General features: G+C 37.8%; 1 protein-coding gene across 6 annotated transcripts in view; it reads left to right on the top strand.

The window, feature by feature from the left end:
• The first annotated feature begins 3,574 nt into the window (after positions 1-3,574).
• Positions 3,575-20,019, top strand: part of LOC141427299 (tachykinin-like peptides receptor 99D) — a 37,881-nt gene continuing 21,436 nt past the window's right edge. For all 6 annotated transcript variants that reach the window (XM_074086621.1, XM_074086618.1, XM_074086620.1 and 3 more), the window contains exons 1-3: positions 3,575-3,620; positions 13,500-13,582; positions 13,811-13,946. In XM_074086621.1, the coding sequence (XP_073942722.1) occupies positions 13,509-13,582; positions 13,811-13,946 (210 nt within the window). In that variant the 5' untranslated portion in view covers positions 3,575-3,620; positions 13,500-13,508. The remainder of the gene's footprint in view (positions 3,621-13,499; positions 13,583-13,810; positions 13,947-20,019) is intronic.

Here is a 20,019-nt window from a genome sequence, read left to right as displayed (position 1 = left end):
TCTTTTTCATTTTGCCATAACAGTTGCAGGAATAGCTTGCCCTTTAAAAGATGGGTGCAACTATCAAAGCGATCAAACATGCTACCAATACAACTCAATACGATCTTTTAGACCATTTTAAATTTTTCTTGCCCGTTTGAAAAGTGTATTTTGAAGTTGTCACTCTTTATGTCGTAGGAAATGCCTAGAGCTTTTAATACAACATCTGTCTTGCAATTCAACACTGTCAAAGTGTTGTTTGGTGGCTGGTATATTTTGTAATAGGTCCGGATGGCTAGCCGCCCATTTGTGCAACTCTAAGCTCCCTTTGGTTAATAAAGCAATAGTTTGATCCCTTACCTCAATGGCATGTTGAAGAGAAGTTGTAGAACCCGATAAAATGTCGTCTACATACGTGTTTTCTCTCAAAACCTGGGCAGCTAGTGGATACTCTTTCTCATTCTGGTCTGCCAGCATCTTCAAGCACCGTGTTGCAGGTAACTGGAACTTTTCAGGCCAAATGTCACCGTGCTGAGCTGTAAACATATGATGGGATCAGCTGGTTTTTCTTTCCAGAGAATATTCTGAAGTGTCTTTGCGAAGGATGCAATCTATGCTTCTGAACATATTTTTATGTCAGTGACAAATACATACTCATATGTGCGAAACTTTAGCAGTATGTCAAAGAGATCTCTTTGATATATTTTTGCCATTGTATAGTACATCATTTAATGAGGTATTAGCATTTGTTTTGGCGCTTCCATCAAACACGACTCTAACTTTAGTTGTCTTTTTGTCCGTACGTATCACTGCGTGGTGGGACAAGAAATAGAGCTCCTCAAATGGTATTTTGCTCTTGTTTATGTCATACAATTTGCATGACCCATGTCTATGTAACCCTTTATGACTTTAGAATACTGAAACAACAATTCTTGATCATTTGAGAGCCTTTTATGCAGTTGCTCCAGTCTTTGATAGGCAATGGAAAATGAATTTCCTAGCTGCAATGATTGCATCGGTTGCTTAAGAGGTAGCTGTACTTGAAACTTACCATTTATTAAGGTAGTTGATGCTTTAAAGGCCGCTTCGCAAATTTCTTCTTCGCTTGGGGCTGCATTTTCCTTGGGGGATGCTTCCTTTCAGCAGTCAAAGGTGCCGTTTCTGTCTCCCAAAACCTTTCTACCAATTGAGACAAAGACTGCTGCTCGCTAAATGAGCAGTGTAAAGTAACAGCACAGTTGTTAGTAACCTTCATACATGCATTATTAACTTTCCTGATACCACCCAACAAATTTAGTATTCATTAGTAGCGGGCCATTTTCAATCTTAAACTGTCCGGCACAATGCAATTAAAGAATATATCAGCTGACAACAGCACATCAATTTCACCTGGGTTATTGAACCCATCATCTGCAAGCCTCAAGCTGGGGGGCAAAATGCTATTCATGACAATATGTTGTTGTGGCAAAGGACATGTTATTTTGTTTACAATTGAACACAGCACATTTTCTTTATATGTGTCATCAAAGTTACTAATTTTAATAATAACAGCCTGCTGCACTGGACTGCTCTTTTGCCCCAATGTTACAATATTTAAGTCCTTCTTAAGAACATTTTTTATTTTTAGCTTTTCTACCAAGCTTTGAGTGATAAAAGATGACTGACTGCCAGTGTCAAGAAGTCCCCTGGCGAATATGTGAGTACCGTCCTCACATAAAATTTTTAATTTGGTTGTTGGCAAAAGGACAGTACAGTGAGGCAAGCTATTATGCATATTGATATTGTCAATTGCATCTTGTTTGATTTCTTTGCCCTCTTCCTCATTTAAATGAAGGAGAGTGTTGTGTTCTTTTGACTTGCATGTTACACATTTTAACTTTAAAATACATTTCTTGATGTGCCTATTCATGCATATTAAACACAAATTGTTTGCTCGCACAAAGCTTATCCTATCATTAACTGAAGCCAACTTAAAAGTAGGGCAAGCAAACAGTTTATGATTTTCATTCTGACAGTATACACACTTTATTGTTTTTTGTTTCACAACATTTGGCATTGATACCTGTGATTTTTCGAAAGGCTTTCTGACTGGTACCTGCTTTTGACTCTCCTCAAAACTGGATGCTCGTTCTTCCAAATATGACAGCAAACCTGACACTGTGGGTAAATTACCCTTTTTACGATCCATGTGATATTGTCTTGCACTAAACTGATCCAACTTGCGCATCAGAATTGGTAGCAGCAGCATATCCCAAGCATCTATATCTTGTTCCATGTTTTTCAATGCACCCAGGTGCTGGCGCACATGAGATACAAAATCACGAAGGTTTGCAGCAGTTCCTTTTGCCATGTTTGGATAATCTAAAATCTGATTTACATGGCTTGTTATTAGCACTGCAGGGTTATCATATCTGTCATTTAAAAGCCTTTTTGCTTCTTGATAAGAGCTGTCACATAGAGGAAGTCCTTCTATCAGGGCAGCAGCTTCCTTTTTGAGGTGCGTTTTCAGGTAATACAGCTTTTGAACTGGAGCTAGCGAGGCATCACAGTCAATGATTGCAGTGAACAACTCAATGAATGGTTTGTATTTTGTTATGTCCTCTCCTGTATATGTTGGCAGTTCCAGATGAGGCAGCTTGCTGGATCCTGTGCGTTGAACTTGTGGCGGCGGTGATGTATTTCTAGCCGTCGTAAGGTTGTCTAATTTGGCACACAGTTGATAGTAACGATCTTCTAAATTGTTGGTCATAAAATCCGCTTCGTCTGTTTTGTTTTCGAGGATATTTATTTTGAGCTGAATTTCTCTATACTGTTCCAGCGTTTTTTCCAAACCTGATATTCTTTTTGTTATTATTTGTAATGTCGACGCTGTGGTGTCATTTTCATTGGCCGTCACGTAATGTTCGACCCGTGTAACTTGCGCCTTACACTGGCCTGCTGCTGCACGCAGCCGCTTCAATTCATCATTAGTTTCAGACATTTTTCTGGAATTTTTTCAATTGGAAGAAACGTTGAGATTTTCGATTCTTCGATTACGCACCGCGAATCTTTTTCCGTCACTGTCGTTGTCATTCTGACGTTTCGCAGCGTCACTATGAGTTCGAATGCGGTAGTTTTTGTTCTCGTTTGGTTGAAGCGTTTTTCTCGCCCAACTCGATCGAGTGAGTTGTGACTGAGTCGTGCCGAACCGCATGTACTACTGTAGATAACCTCTTTTCCACAATGCTTCTTGAAAATATGAAAAGCTTTTAAGTTTTGGTTGCACAGTTTCTGTTTTACGCGTATTTTGATTAATAAATGTACTTTTAAGTTGTATTTCACTTTGTTAAGACTGTTTTATGCTCGTAACAGTTAGCTTCGGGAGCACACCGCACAACACAATTTTCACGAATTTTAGGCACTGTTTCAATAAATATCCGTTCGATGGACCACTTGAATAGTTTACTTCGTTGAATGAAAGGTCTTTTTAGTGAAACAAACAGTAATTTATTAAATCACACACAAATTGGTACACGCTCATGGCGGTTCGTTAGGCAGACTGACTACCCCAGTGTTGCCAGTATATTTTTGTATTAAACAAACAGTGAAAAGGAAGCGAAAAAAAGTGGTGTAAGCATTGGTTATTAAAAAGAAAAACGCAGGTACGCACACACGCACAGGTTCCGTTCGGTGCGACCGGAGCAAAATCGATTTTCGAATTTGCTCCGGTCGCCTGCGCAGGTCAAAAAAACTGCACAGGTCTGTCGGCATACACGCTCCGGTCGACCTGCACAGGTAGACCTCTCCGGTAAACCGTAACGTGTATGGCCACCATTACGAGTTTGCGGTTTGCAGTGTCGATCGTTTGTTTACGCTAAAATTTTAATATTTTCCATAGGCACGACAGGGCTACTTCTAATTGAAAATTCGAATAACTATATATTTTTTACGATACTGCTATCTGTCCTATATATGAACATTTAACAGCTAAATACCAAGGAAACTTCCCGATTCATCGAGCCCAAAGCGACATCAACTTAAATATTAAAACGTTTTCTCTAAAAGCACTCCTCCAAGATTAACTGTAAGTAAACTGCCTTCCTTTATCTTGCAGCAGCATGGAATAGGTTTCTATAATTAATTTGTGCACTGGATCTAGAGCCACGGGCGCTTCATTTATCACTGTCAACGATCAAAGAAACGCTACTAAGGTCACGTTATGCATGTTGCGTGTTGCATTGCGTCCATTAAAGCCCCGTAAATTGTAATCATACCTACCCGCTTTAATGGACGCTTTTTAACTCCAGACGCAAAAGGAGAGGTGTTATAAGTTTTACGTCAATGTCTGTGTCAGTCTGTGGCTTCGTAGCCCTCAAATGGATGGACCGATTTCGATGCAGTTTATTTACATGGAAGCGAATTTCTTTGCGGTAGTTAATAGCTATGTTTCATCAAAATCGGTTTAGCGGTTTTTGAGATATTGAACTTTGAAATGAAAATGCCGGGGGTTTTTCAACTTTTCTAAATTGGTAAAGGTAGAATTAGGTTTTTGAACTCTAGTCCAGGCACAGTGGTTATGATTTTGCAATTTTACATGGATCCTGTGGGTACATCAATGTAAAAAAATAGCATATTTATTCATTTAGACGACCAGCTATCTCTACTAAAGACATTTTAGCTTAAACCATCGTTTTAGCGTGAAGGAATAACAAACACCTTCACTCTCTCTCCGGTAAGCCGTAAAAGCCCATTTGAACATCTGAGGCTAATCTAGAGGGTAATGTTCGACAAATAAAACTCGCACTCAAACAGATTTATTTATTTATTTATTATATATATAAAAATGTCACATTTATAGGATTAGTCTTAAAATGACAACTTAAGTGACCATAGTAAAAGTATATCGCTCTGCTTATTCCAAAGCGCGTCCTACAGCGTGGTTTATTAACAGAAAAAGCAGCGAACTCTCTCTCTGTATATCAGTAACGTCTAGTCTAGAAGTTAGAAGTCTTTTTCAGCCACATACGTTTGAATATTTATGAATCAGTGGACTCATGTATATAAATAAATATCACGGGACAATTCACACCAATTGACCTAGTCCCAAAGTAAGCTTAGCAAAGCTTGCGTTATGGGTACTAAGCAACGGATAAATATAATTATATAGATAGATACATACTTAAATACATATTAAACACCCAAGACCCGAGAACAAACGGGAATCTCGAACCCCGGGACCTCAAGCTTCGTAGTCAGGTTCACTAAACACTATTTTTTCTCTCATCATTATCTACTCCACAATCTTATTGATTCTATCTTTAATACTTACTGAACGCTTTCTGGATGACGGATATACATCTCATAACGCACGAGGAACTTTTCAGAGAGTGGAGTGAATGTGTTTGAATCAGATAACAAAATGTGCCAAGGAATTGAGGCACTTACAGCCGCTATACGTCTTGAAAGGGTGTAATTTGACAAGAAACTATGAGATAAAGAAGCTTCGCCACTAATTAGAACTCAGCGCGGACGAAGTCGCGGGTAAAAGCTAGTAGTATGTTAATTATGCCTTTTTTGTTTCTTTATTTGCTTACTACTTATTAATGGTTGAATCAATCAGTTTTAATTTATTTTTTAAGTGTATCTATTATAGGTACTTTGATCTTCGCAATACATATAAGTAGATGATCAAATTTAAATCCAATGGTATTTTCACAATAAATTAGTGAAGAAAAAAATACAAACAGTGGAACATAGAACCTCCTCCTTTTTTGAAGTTGGTTAATAAAAATTGCTTACGCATGTCAGACTCTCTACAAGGTCATCCACAGAGCTACAAACGGAGCACACATATTATCCGTTGCTAAACTAAACGAAATCGATTCGTGGTGGTGTTTGTGAAAGTTTTGCCGGTGTGACATATTATTGTTTTTAACCGACTTCAAAAAGGAGGAGGTTAACCTCCCAGGTCAACCATAAAAAAAAATCAAAATTGCTTCATAAATGACGGAGTTCTAAGGTAACAAACAAAAAAAAATACAAGCGTATTGATAGATTAAATGGTTTATTACCCTAGAACTCCGTCATTTATGAAGCAATTTTGTTTTTTTTTGCGTTCGTCTAGGAATGCTTTCAATTAGGTCCCATAAGCACCAAATCAGGATCTGATGATTGAGTCTTAAGGAAATCGAGGGAACTCCTCAAATGTTGTAGGAACATGGTAATTTTGATATATTTCGTAGTAGCTCGTGCATTTGCTCTTGAAAATCACCATTTGATGAAGTGGAACTGATGATGAAGACGACAGTTGACCATCGGAGTTACTATACTCAATAACAAGTATTTCACGGGTTGAATTTCAATTACTTTAACATAGTTGCTAAGCAAATTATGCTCTTCGTAATCAATGGTGAAATGGAACGGGTGGTGAAGCACCAGGACTCCTTAATAATGAACGTCTCTGCATCGGAAAAAGATAACTTATGTAAAAAGTGATGAGCAGTTGACATTAAACTATTGTATCTTAGATTATTTACCTACACTGAAAAGCGTGAAAAAAAATATAACAAAAAATTTAACTGACTGTGATTGAAGACCAATATATAGTGCGTAGGTGAGGTAGGCGACTATACGAGTATAGGGCCACTCCTGCTGTCTCGTGCTGAGGCACCGACTTTAGACTGGTAGAAAATTATTGTCATGGCTTTTTGTAGTCGGTTAAATTTTTTGTTATAATGTTACTTTGTCATTCAGACACAGCTGTGGTGTACAACTCGTAGATAACAACTAATTTAAAATATTCTAATGAACTGAAACAATTACTTTGCTCACCCGCGACCCTCAACCTAGCCTACCTGAATGTCACGAATAAATATTTTTCTTTCTTTCTTTCTTACCTTACCCTTAACCTTAGGGCACAGAATATAAAATAGTACTAACCTACAGAATGGCCGCGCTCCGCCCCGCGCCGGTTCGAGTTACCCCACCCCTCAAGCGCAGATTGCAGGAAAACCGCAGGAAAGCAGTAGAGAGCGCAACGCGATGTATGTCTTCCGCACGGCACTTAGTTCGGGAGCAATAATTTTGCGAAATGGTAACGGTACCCTACCTACTTCCTTTTGTAAATAAATAATGATTTCTGAAATTATCGCGATTAACCTCCTGCCTACCAAAGGTACTTTATTGGAATAATTTTTTGAAACTTACAAATTATATTGCGTAGAGCTTAAGATGTTCAGGAAAAATAGAGGAAAAAATCTCCGGCTTTTCCAACTAGTTTTTCACAATGTACTACAAAGCTTAGGCCATCAGTGTCCAATTATAATTATTTCCTTTGTCCTTCCCAAAGGAAGCATGTAGGTACGAAATAATACATGAAATAACTACCTACCGAAAAATTCGTTTAAGTTTGTGGTCGTATATCTATTGTAATTGAAAATAATAATGCTTAAATACACAGACAGACACATTTTAAGTAGGTTTAAATAAATAGGTAAGATTAACGATTACATTTATTTGCACATATCTAAGCCATACCTACATAATATAAGTACCTTTAAATGTCATTGGTAGTACTTATAGTACTAGGGTTTTGCGATAGTCAGCTCCGTGTGTCTTACGCGCACATTGACGCGTGTACAGACGTCGTCGTGCTTGTGTAGATTCAAGAACGCGTATTTTGTACGTCGTGGCCGCAAAATAATTGTTTCGGTCCATTGGTATGGACCTAAATCACTAACGCCTAAATCAATCAATTATTTTAAAACCGATACCGATCGGACGTGGACAGCGCCTAAATCCTTCATAATATTTAGCGAGCGGCCGGCGCACCCGCCAATTTCATTATCGGCTTGAGTTACATTAACACTACATGTGCTCACTAGACATAAACGTTAATTGAATATGACAAATACTTAACTGGATGGAAACCTAGATACGTTCCTACTTACTATTACCTACCGTGGCATGGCGTCGTAACAACTCGATTCCCACCGGGTTGCCTAAACTTCTTTTTTCTCTCTCTGTTCTTTTTGTTTCGGTTGTTAATTAAATTTTCCGTTTTAGCCTCCACACTGTATAAGTAAGAACACATGCACACATCACACAAACCCAACTATCACCAACACCACACTACGCTGACATGTTTCGAACTCAATCAGATTCATCATCAGAACGACACAACCGTTCACCTTGGTGGTGTTAGACCCCAACATCAATATAAGTCTTTGTGTGGTGTGTGTGTGTTCTTACAGTGTGGAAGCGGAGGAGGTGTATGACTGACACATTCGTCGCATAGACTCTGCTAGACGTTGCTATCGTAAGGCAGCAGGCATTAATCAACTATGTATTTGCGAACTAATAAAACAATTAACGTGACCTGGGGCTATTGTAGCTGGGTCGATATTGTATCCGAGCCGTCTGATGGCGTCCTTACAACGCCATGTTCGCCATGTTCATGTGTGTTGTGTGAAGACAGTCTTCTAACGAACACAACCTAAAATGGCCGAGAAGATCATGGCGTCGTAAGGACACCATCAGACAGCTCAGACACAATACGCGTCTGCAATACCCTGGTGTCAGCGATGGTGATCACCATCAGGAGACCCATTGCTCGATCCATCAATATACAATGCCCAGCTACAATAGCCCAGGGTCACTTTACTTTGCTCACCCGCGACCTTTATATGATGGCTACGCTTATGCAAGATATACGTTTGTTCATGCACATGCAGTTCCTCCACCTCGACACTATAAGAACACACACAAATCACACAAACCCATCTATCACCACCACCACACTACACTGACGCGTTTCGAACTCAACCAGAGCTCATCTTCAGAGCAACTTAACTGTACAACATGCTACTAGATGTTAGACACTTTATTAGAAATTGTTGTTTTAATTGATTAATATGGACCTGCGCAAAGTAACGCCTTTTTCAATAAATTATTTATCTATTTACGATTTAATTAAAAACTGACTTCGATAATGATACACTAGATCTCCGATGGGGGTTGGAGGCCTTTTATATTAACGAAGCCCTGGGCTGCAGCCAAAAAAGCCTTTATTCGAAAACCTTTTTCGCGCCAACAGGCATTTGTTCTTCGTGCTATATGGCCAGCCCATTGCCACTTCAACTAGCTTATTCGCGTGGCTACATCTGCAACCCTCGTTCTTCTACGTACTCTTATCTCCTCATTTCTGATACGATCCCATCGAAAAAACCCTGAGCATAGCTTACAAAGTATGAAGCTAATAAAAACAAAATGAAATTATTTCAAAAGCAATTTGAGAGATAAACGTTTCCTAGCAAGAATTCGGATTAAACTTTCGTACAATAGCCAGAGAATCTGAGCTTAGGCGGCTTAAATTAACAATGGGAAAAGATACTACTATAGTGTGGAAATCAAATGACTACCCAATTTTTTGTTTAGATGTTTCCAGTGAGGATTTAACAAAGATTTCAGTGTTTAAAACATCTTAAGCCTCTTTGTGTTCAGACTTTATTTCATTGCTTGGTATTAAAGACTATTATAGCGAATAAAATTATATATTTTGTTTTATTTATTTCAGACCCAAGAGGCATTCCATCATAGTCCTCAATGTAGGCAACACATTTGCAAAAATTGTGAAAAATTCGAACACACGACTACTCCCGAATGCTAGCATTACGGTATTTGACTATTTTGTATATGTTTTATAAATAAAAACTGCATAATTCCTGTTATCGAATAGAGAAACAAAAATTAAGCTATCTTTACAAATAACAAAGTTATAATGGTTTGAAATTCAAGATTAGACTGAGAAAGACATACTGGCATGTGACGTCACACGCCAGTAGCGCCATACTTGCTGCATAGATAAAAGCGTTTGAGAAAGAGACAGGTATATAGATTTTTCAAAAAATCACTTTAAATCCATTTTCAATCGATTTAAGTTTTCTTTTCGCTAAACACTGTCTGTAAATCTATATTTTCATAATAATATTAAGATATGGCAAATTCAGGAGTTGTCAAATACCGTATTACCCATTATATTAATGACAGACATATTTGTAATAAAATAAATAAATAGATTTTGAAGTATACCTCTACACTGAGATGTTGTACCCCCCACGTTCGAATTATATAAAGAATGTAATGTCCGTCAACAAAAATGGAATAAAATATTAACTTTGGTATTAACCACTATAAATATATATTACAAAAGGATAAGGAAAGATTGCATAAGTGTGCAAACCAAAATTGTTTGTTACTTTTCTCGTCAATGAAAATAGTTAGGTATAAGTAATAAAATACTGAGGCCGTATTGCCTAACGCAAGCGTTTTTAACCTTTTGGCACAGAATAACTAATAGTGCTTTTGGTTTTAACAGCGTACTTTTCGTTCATAAAAATTTCACGGCACACCAGTAAAAATAGCAAAGTGCGAGTCAGAATGGCGCGTAGAGGGTTCTATAACAGTATACGCATAATAGTATAACATTAATAATCGCACTCATCTTATTAATCGCACACACCACGCGTCAGTTGTTTTCTTACTATTTTCGCATTAAAATATCTATTCATGATTTCAATGCAGCTACTTCGCGGCAATCGCGGCACACCGGTTGAAAACGTCTGGCCTAACGTTTCTGGCGTTCGCGATCGCAATCAAATGACAGTTTTTGTATGTATGCAAAATCTGTCATTTCATTGCGATCGTGACCGTCAGAAAGACAATACGGCCTCTGTGAGTGTAGTGAGTGTAGTCGTTTAGATATACTTATAGGTATACACGTTGACTTGACTTGTCGATTCTGCTCCTAATAAAGAGATATCTTATTGAATCAGGCGCTACTTTGCGGAGCTGTCCATATCAATGAACTAAAAGAATTTCTTTGCTCATTCGCGACCTTAATCTCTCTATTGTATCTTCACTATACAAGGTATGAAGATACTTAATTAAAGAGAGAGTATGGACGCGGGTGAGCAAAGTAATTATTTTAGTTCAAAGAGATAACCACATAGAAGCTAACAAAAATCTTGACAAGTGTAGTTCCTTTACAAACCAGATTTGTAATTAAAACGTTAACACTCTATTAATCAATTAACGAAGCTATTGTCTGGTCTGTAAGGTAAACATTGCGTAATAATGATCGCAGGGGGCCTACTATGAAATTCGAAAATCGAAGTTCGTATCGCACCGTCCCTCTCACTCGTATAAGCGTCAGCGCGACGACGAGACGCGAAGTTACAATTTTGCACTTCGTAGTATAGAGCCGGCTGAAGGCGCTGTAATTAACAAGCCGTTTGGGCTGTTTGGCGGCGCGCCAAAACACTCGGTATTACGTTGTTTTTAGGGTTCTGTTCCTTAGACGTAAAAATGAACCATCCACATTCCGTCATCTTCCTTTAACCACCGTATAAAGAAAAAATAATGCTTATAAAAATCACTTCGAACTACGTCTATCTGTCTAGCAACCTTATGTCAGTCTTTTAAGACCCTTTTTACAAGCTTTTATTTAGTTTCACCTGTCCCGTTGCCTGTCTGTCTGTCTGTAATCAAATTTTGCAAGTTAAATTTGACCACAAGCTTCACAGTTCCAGAGATTGACTTGAAATTTGGAACACTTATGCAAATCGCGAGACAATTTAATAATCTAGTAGTGACATCCTGGTAGTCCAGCCAGGATCGTCTCCGCAGGACGAAACTCTTCAACGGTTAATTGCATCGACTTAAAATAATGACATTTACAATTGCCACGTTGGTGAAGTAGGGGCGAGACAGAACAAGTAGAAGAAAAATCCAAAGAATCATAGAACTTCAAAAGATTTATTCACTTTTACGGAACCGTCCATGCGCGAGTCCGAATCGGACATGGTGGGGTTTTTTGGGGCGTATTACACTGAAATATGTAGAAACGTGCACGATGGGGATTGCGTATGTTTACTTAATGTCTCTTAATGCCTGTCACAGGTCATTTTACCTTTTTCTAATTACCTACATACCTACGCACGCGTTCAATAGATGCACATACATAATAAATAAACAAATTAAGTGACAATGTTTACCTCTTTAGTATATTATTAGCTTTTAAGCATAAGTTCCTATTATACTCGGATCCATAATACTTACTAAATAAATACATAAAATCCAGTCGCATGTTATATAATGTACCTTTAGAACTATCGTACGAACTCATCGTACAGACATGTGACACTTACGAAGAAGTTGACAAGCTTGTCTTTTGTCTAAGCTGTACCACGAATACAGGTTTTTGTGTACATGTGACACTTACGAAGAAGTTGACAAGCTTGATCTTTTGTCTATCTATATTCAGTTTATTTTCAATTTCGGTTTTACGGATGACCGTAAAAAACAAAAAGATTCCAACTCTTAATTCGAGCTGTAAACTTATTACAATACAGAGTACTTTCAAGTATTAAGGTGCGACCAAACCGCTGCTTAAAAAACGGTGACGGCACGGAATCGCAGTGACGCACCGTATGCGCACCGTTTTTATCGCATGCTCTCCACACCGCTACTTAAAATACGGAATCGCAGTGACGTGCCGTAATCAGGACTTTACTGAACAAAAGTCTTGTCGTTTACGGCCCGTCACTGTGATTCCGCACCGTTTGCGTATTTTAAGCAGCGGTGTGGGAAGCATGCAAAAAAAAGGTGCGCATACGGTGCGTCACTGCAATTCCGTGCTGTCACCGTTTTTTAAGCAGCGGATTGGTCGCACATTTATAAGGATATTATTCGTCTTCTCGTTCCTGAATCATTCATGTCGTCATTCATCCTGCACCCATCCGTCACTTCATTCAGATATCCAATCTTTCAAATCGAAAATCGAATACGCATTCTGTAACATTCATCTCCGATCAGCCAGTACTAAGCTCAAGAGAATTTTCTTTTAACAGAAAATGGTTTGGCATAATATCCACTAGGCACTTGGCATTTGGAGAAATTTTGTTGAATAAACTACGTATATAAGTAAATACTTAAGGAAGAACGTTTTTCACAGGATTACGAGATTTTAGATTTTTATTTACTGATTTCTTCGGATTACCTTTTCGGTTACTGGAAAACCTTGTGATAATTCGAATTTCCAGACGCATCTGTCTTATGGACTAGCATCAAGTTCTCTAAGAAACATTCTGTACTTTTCTCTACCACACTCTATAAAATGTGTTTGTACAAACACAGTTGGTACAGAGTACTCTGTACCTATAGGTATGTATAGGTAGAGTCATTCACGATGACGCGTGCCGTGGTTCTTATTACAATGTCATTAATGTTTAATCTTGCCAAAATCACGCGTCTTCGTGGATGGCACTAATTAGTATATGTAAGTACTTAGTTTGCACTATGGCCTCACAAACAGAGGATCGTGAGTACAAAATTTAAACTCGCACGCATCAGTGTTTCGGAATTCATTTGCAAAATTATGTACGACTTTTACGTGTGCAGCTTTACGTGTGGTGTAAGTGAAGTTCGCAATCCACACTATAAAATCCAAACAAACAAGATAATTGAATCCTCTTTGTCCGCAGGGTCCTGCTATGATGCCAGTCGAATGGAGCCCAACAGCATTCGGCCCCACTGGAAGCACCAACAACACAAATCCAGGAAAATGGTAATTTTTTTAACCTACTTCTACGTTTATATTTTAATCTGTACGTATTTCTTGTGTGCTTGCCGATAGCATAACAGTCAAGCCATAAATGCTAAAAGAAAATATATAATTAGAGAAGTTAAGAATTAGAAGATTAATGTATTGTATTATGAGCTATTAAATATGTTCTTCTTCGTCTATCTTCTTCTTCTCGTTACATCAAACAATAAGTTACATCATCCTTTTCAGGTCCAACATGGCGTCAGAAGAGCAAGGCGTATCGCACCCAGCCAGCGACTACGCGAACTTTAGCGGTCTGTTCGTCACCTTCTACGACGAAATCAACAATCGGTACCTCAATAGCAGCGACGAAGACATTTACGAGGTTTGTGATGGCCCCACGTTGGGCGCCAATGTAACCGCTAGCGATCGGAGAAATAAGAAGTCGTGGTTGTAAAAGAAAAATAACACAATAGAAAAATATAATACAAATTATTTCAGTCAGCACTCTGGCCTGAGACTTCTTATAATGACAATACTACTTCTTATAGCAATCACCCAATAAGTAATGAAAACGCACAACATTTAAGTCGCATTTAGTTACAGGTTGGGGGTTAGGACAATAAAAACAGGTTTCTCATGTTTTTATTTAACTAAAAGTTTACTTACGACCTTACGATAGCTACGTCTATGCAAGAAAGGTGTGTTCATACAACTCTTCCACCTCCACACTGTATGAGAATGGTTGTGTTGCTCTGATGATGAACTCTGTTTGAGTTCGAAACGCTTCAGCGTAGTGTGGTGGTGGTGATAGTCGGTTTTGTGTGTTGTGTCTTCTTATAGTCCTAAAGTATTTTTCCCAAAGGATTCGTTTCTCAACTGCTTCAGAGTTAAGGACGAACGTTTTTTTTAACATTAAGTAAGTACTTCAGGATTGTTACAAAAGTAACCTAACCTACCCTATAGGGTTCTACAGGATAGTCGGCATATCCCGAATAGTTAACAGTTTTAGAAAAAAATAGTTCGTCCATGCGACACAGTTGGGAAATTAATCGTCAGGGGAAAAAAATCGGCGAAAAGCCAGGAGCCCTAGATCATCACTGGCATCACACTGCCCACACTATTAAGAGCCTTACCTGCTGAGCTGGCAACGTTTCATTTTTTGTAGTTTTTCTCGATTATTCCATAAAAATTTAATGAAAATTAAAAATGTGGTCTGTTATAACTGTTCTTAATATACATATAAGTTAATGTGTCTACTGCAATAATTATTCGTGATAGATTTTTATTTTCTTTAAAAACCGTTGTTCGTTTTTAAAGAATATAATAGTCTATCACGAATAATTATGTATGTATTTGTAGATGTATTTTTGTTGCGTTTTAATTTTGCTGATCTACTTTTGATGCAGCACCTGTTGTAAACTAGTCCTTCCTTCTTTATGCAAAAAAGGTTGCCTGGAAGAGATCGCTCTTAAGCGACAAGGCCGCCTATTGCTGACCTTGTAATTTTCTCTCTGTGTATCTGTTTTCTGTATCGCTTACTATTTCTGGTGTACAATAAAGAGTCTTTGTATTGTATTGTATACTTTACTTACTCAATGTAATTTTCATTCTATTAGAACTCTATTTAATCGTGGTTCCTATGAAACTACTGGCTTATGTTACTCATGTACATCTGGGTGTAAAGCACTTAATTAATTATGACAGTTTGCGTACGACATGCCACACGAAAATAATTCTAACTAATAGCTGGGTAACACGACCCATTTTAGCAGGATAGTAATTGTTTGAATGTGAACGCCCTTCGTGTGAACGAGGAACATAGTGTTTTGCCGCAAATTTTGGTGTGATATAAGTTAATTTTGCTGTCGTTAGATATTGCGACACCCAAATTCAAAATTCAAAATTCAAATGATTTATTCAGTAAATAGGCCGCAATGGGCACTTTTACACGTAATTTTTTTTAAACTACCAGCGCATTCGGAAATACCATCATTGCCAAGAAGAATGCGCCGCAAGAAACTTGGCAGAAAGTCATTTTTTCATAAAAATATAATTACAAATAAAATACTTAAAAACTATATTATACAATTAAAGAAAAAAAAATACAAAAAATAATAATAACCCACTAATGTGACCTCTGTTTTTCTTCTTTCTGTACAATACAATACAATAACTCTTAATTGCACACCAACACATAGTAAGCAGTACAGAAAACAGGTATATACACAGAGATTTTCTGAAGTAAGCAATAGGCGGCCTCATCGCTTCAGGGCGATCTCTTCCAGGCCCCTTTACAATGGAATGGATGGAGCAGTAAGGAATAAGTTTTAGCAGGTGGTGAATTTACATTATATTAGAGCAATATCAAGAATATATAACCATTTATACAATGTACATACACAACAAATCCAAATAGATAGATATGTTTTAACATAAATGCATATAGTTTCTCCTGTATTTATCCCACTGCTGGGCACAGGCCTCCTCTTGAGCCTTAATTGTTCAACGCGGGCCAGATTGTTTCACACGCACCATTGAATTGCTTCGCAGGTTTGTGCAGGTTTCCTCACGATGTTTTGCCTTCACCGCAAAGCTCGTGGTAAATTTCAAATGTAATACCGGACATGAATTTCGAAAAACTCAGAGGTGCGAGCCGGGGTTAACCCACGACCCTCTGCTTGAGAGGCGATAGGTCAAACCACTAAGCCACCACAGCTTTTAATAACATACATCACCTTAAAATAAACTATTCTAACAGTTATAACAGTCACACGCAAGACGACAGATAGTGCTCCCTAAGCATAGACTTAAAGATAAGCAAGGACTTAGCGCACCTTAAGTCTATCGGCAGGGAGTTCCACAACCGAGTGGCCTACATAACATTACATTGAGTGATTTACATTTACATTGACGATTAGCTTGTACTAGGTATATTAAGATACACTTACACTGCAAAGGAAGCTCGAACAATGCAAACAGCAACCAGGGTCGGGATCGGCCGTGCAGGGCGTGCACCGCACAAAGGCGGCATTGTTAAGGACTCGGCAAAACCAGACATCGAAACGAAAACGAAAAATTCTCATAATTATCATAATTTGCATGAGGTTGTACATGTGGTGGATTAATTGGTAGGTATTGCGGGCGTTCAAACAGCTAGCGGCGGGCTTGGCAGCAAAATGAGTAAGTAAATATAAATAAGTAGTGGTAAATCCGATGTAATGTGGACGAAGATTCAAAAGAGTCAGATCCTCAAGCAGATCTGAATCTGCCGGTCTGCTATTGTTACTTATTTATTATGCAAGTGGCATTTTAAGCGTGATAAAAAAGTGTTTCCAGCTTAGTATTTAAATATTCAATTGTTAAAATGAGTTCGATCAAACTTGGGAAAATATCGACACATAGATATTTTGTTGAAGTTAAATTGTCAACGCATTTGTTCTTTCTGTCATTGCGTCACGTCAGTGCGTTAAACAATACGACCTCCGGTTAGGGTTACAAGATAAAAAATTCAAAAGTCCGGAGAAAAAGCCTGATTTCCGTCAAAAATCCTGAGAATTTGTATCAATATTTTCTCAAACGTAAATTTACAATCAAAAAGTCAGTTAATATTATAAGTATTGATATTATTGTGATCTCGGTTGATTTCATTTGTGTAATTACCATGACCTAAGTTGTTTTTTTTAGTTAGTGTCTACTATTACACAGTAGGTACTATTGTACAAAGAAGATTATTTTTTGATTTCGTTACTTTTTAATAAAATGACGTAAAACATCCTCTATTTAATTGAGCATTCTAAAAATCCTGAAATCTCCTGAGATTTATTAAATCCGGCCGGAACCCTGAGAAGAGTCTCAAAATCCTGAGATATGGTAACCCTACCTCCGGTGAGAATCGAGTTGTTTACGCTATCTTTTGTATCTTATTTAAAGTTTCACCTTGTGTAGTTTTTGTTAATTCCTGGGCATAAAGACAAACTACTAATACAACCGCTTATTTTAAATAAAGTAATAAAAAATGGTATATGCATGCATTGTAACAAAAGATAAATACCACCAAGGTAAGTAACGTTTCAAAATACTGTTGCTATTTAAAAACTAAAAACTTACGAAATATTGGACGAACAAGAATTGCACAAGAACAGCTTAATCACTTTCGTATTTACTAACGTGTGAATGTTGTAATATAAGCAAAATAGTTAGGACATTGTTACACAGAACAAGAAAAGGGACGTGGTATCGGGTCCCTTAATGTGCCTCCTAAATTCAAGTCTCTAAATTAGGCCCCATTTCAGTGAAAATACAGTTTTATGGCGCTCTCCGTGAATTTTGACACCCTGGAGCCCTTTTTGTAACCTTGGAGTCGTGCAATGAATTTGTAAATATTTAAAATTATTATCAATTAATAACATTATCTGAACATAAAGCCATGGTGGCCTGGTTTGACCAATGGCCTCTCAAGCAGAGGATCGTGGGTTCAAACCCCAGCTCGTCCTCTGAGTTTTTCGAAATTCATGTGTGAAATTACATTTGAAATTTACCACGAGCTTTAAGATGAAAGAAAATATCGTGAGGAAATCTGCACACCAAGAGGTGTCGGACACACCCAAAATAGGGTTCCGTAGCCATTACAGAAAAATTAAGTAATATCATTCTAAGGATTTCGTATTTTATACGGAATCTTCCAAGTTTAGGTATATTTTATACCTTAAGCTGCTATTTAAGAGTAAAACTACTAATAATTCTCAAGCAAACTTAGCCGTTATAGTTTTCCTTGAAAGTTTGATATACTTACTACCATCCTGATTTTTGTCAAATTTTTCCACCCACCTTTTAGGTTTAGATTTTAGAGGGGACACTCCATTTTAATGAAAATTTGCACTTTAAAGTTGAATATTTGGCAAACAAATCACTGAATGGAAAAATCGCAACTTTTGCAACCCCCTAATGGTTTTAAAAGACCTATCCAACGATATCCCATACCACAAGGTTGGATGAGAAAAAAAAACACCCCCAACATACGTCTATGGGAGATACAGTAAAAAAAAATTTTAAAACTTTTTATTGTACCATTTTTTTGGCATAGCTTACATATATATTCGTGCAAAGTTACAGCTTTCTAGCATTGATTGATAGTCCCTGAGCAATGCCGCGTACGGACAGACAGACAGACAGACAGACAGATAGTCATGGCGAAACTATAAGGGTTCCGTTTTTGCCATTTTGGCTACGGAAGCATAAAAATGACGATACCTTATAATTTTTTTTTTAATTATTATATTGAATACCCGATTTAATCTAAATAATCTAGTCAAATAAGAGATTAGGTAAAAACATTCATAAACTATGTTTTTCTTAGTTGGCAGTATGCCATAGATAGATAGTCAATAAAAAATAAAACCCGTGAAACAAAACAAAACAAAAGACAATCTCTTTGCTGGCCATGGCCAGGCGATGTTGTTTGAAATCCCATTACTCTCCTCTAATTTGAAAATAGAACGAATGTTCAATAAGCGCTATACAAAGACGTACTTTACTTTGCGTTCTACCATCATTAATATAAGGACGACATTACCTAGGATGTTTGAGAAAAATTACAAACACAAGAAGTTTAGCTTTTTACCTCCACTTGGTTTAGTAAGATACAGGGAGTTGGGGATATACAGCAGGGTTTTTAGCCGGTAAGAATCCAGAATTGTCTGGGCCCTCCCTGATAGTTCTGTAGATTTTAAGAATCTGTGCTTTTCTTTCCTAAATAACCTTACTGGAATTGGCAAAGCTGCAAGTCAACATGACCGCCTAAAATGCGTGTCACTAAACGTAATCTAGCAACCGCCACAACTTGTATCAGGTTCCAAATGACGTCATGTGTGTGCTGTCACACGCACTCCCATTTGTCCATATCATGTGACCAAATTGCGTTAGAACACGTCATTATAACTAACTAGATTGAACCTGACTTCAACCATTAAATTACCTCTTAGCCATGCTGTTAGAAGCCTAGACAGACTTGTAATATAATGCCTTAAAAGAGGCTGGCAGGTGAAATTCAAACGGCTGTCCTGATTTTTTCTGTCAATCTACAACCAAGCCCGTAGAGCGTAGGAAGCCGATATTGGCAGTAGTAGCTAGTACTAATTCTTAACGTAGTTATTTCTTCTCTTTATGCCCAGCCTGACCATATACCTACCACAAAGTTCGAAGTTTGAAATTCGAACTTTATAGCGTGCCGTCCCGCTCAATCTTCTGCTCGAAGGGCGAAGGGCCATAGGTCAAACAACTAAGCCACCACGGCTCCTTATTATCTAATTGCGTATAGTTCAAAAAATATCATCATCATCATCAGCCGGAAGACGTCTACTGCTGAACAAAGGTCTCCCCCTTAGAACGCCACAATAAATAAATAAATAAATTCATTTATTTCGGGCAACTTGGCCCATACAATAAATACCTTACAG

The sequence above is a fragment of the Choristoneura fumiferana genome, chromosome 4 (assembly GCF_025370935.1).
Source record: "Choristoneura fumiferana chromosome 4, NRCan_CFum_1, whole genome shotgun sequence".
Taxonomy (NCBI): Eukaryota; Metazoa; Arthropoda; class Insecta; order Lepidoptera; family Tortricidae; genus Choristoneura; species Choristoneura fumiferana.
Note: the sequence above shows the minus strand (reverse complement) of the source record. Positions and strands in the feature narration are given on the sequence as shown.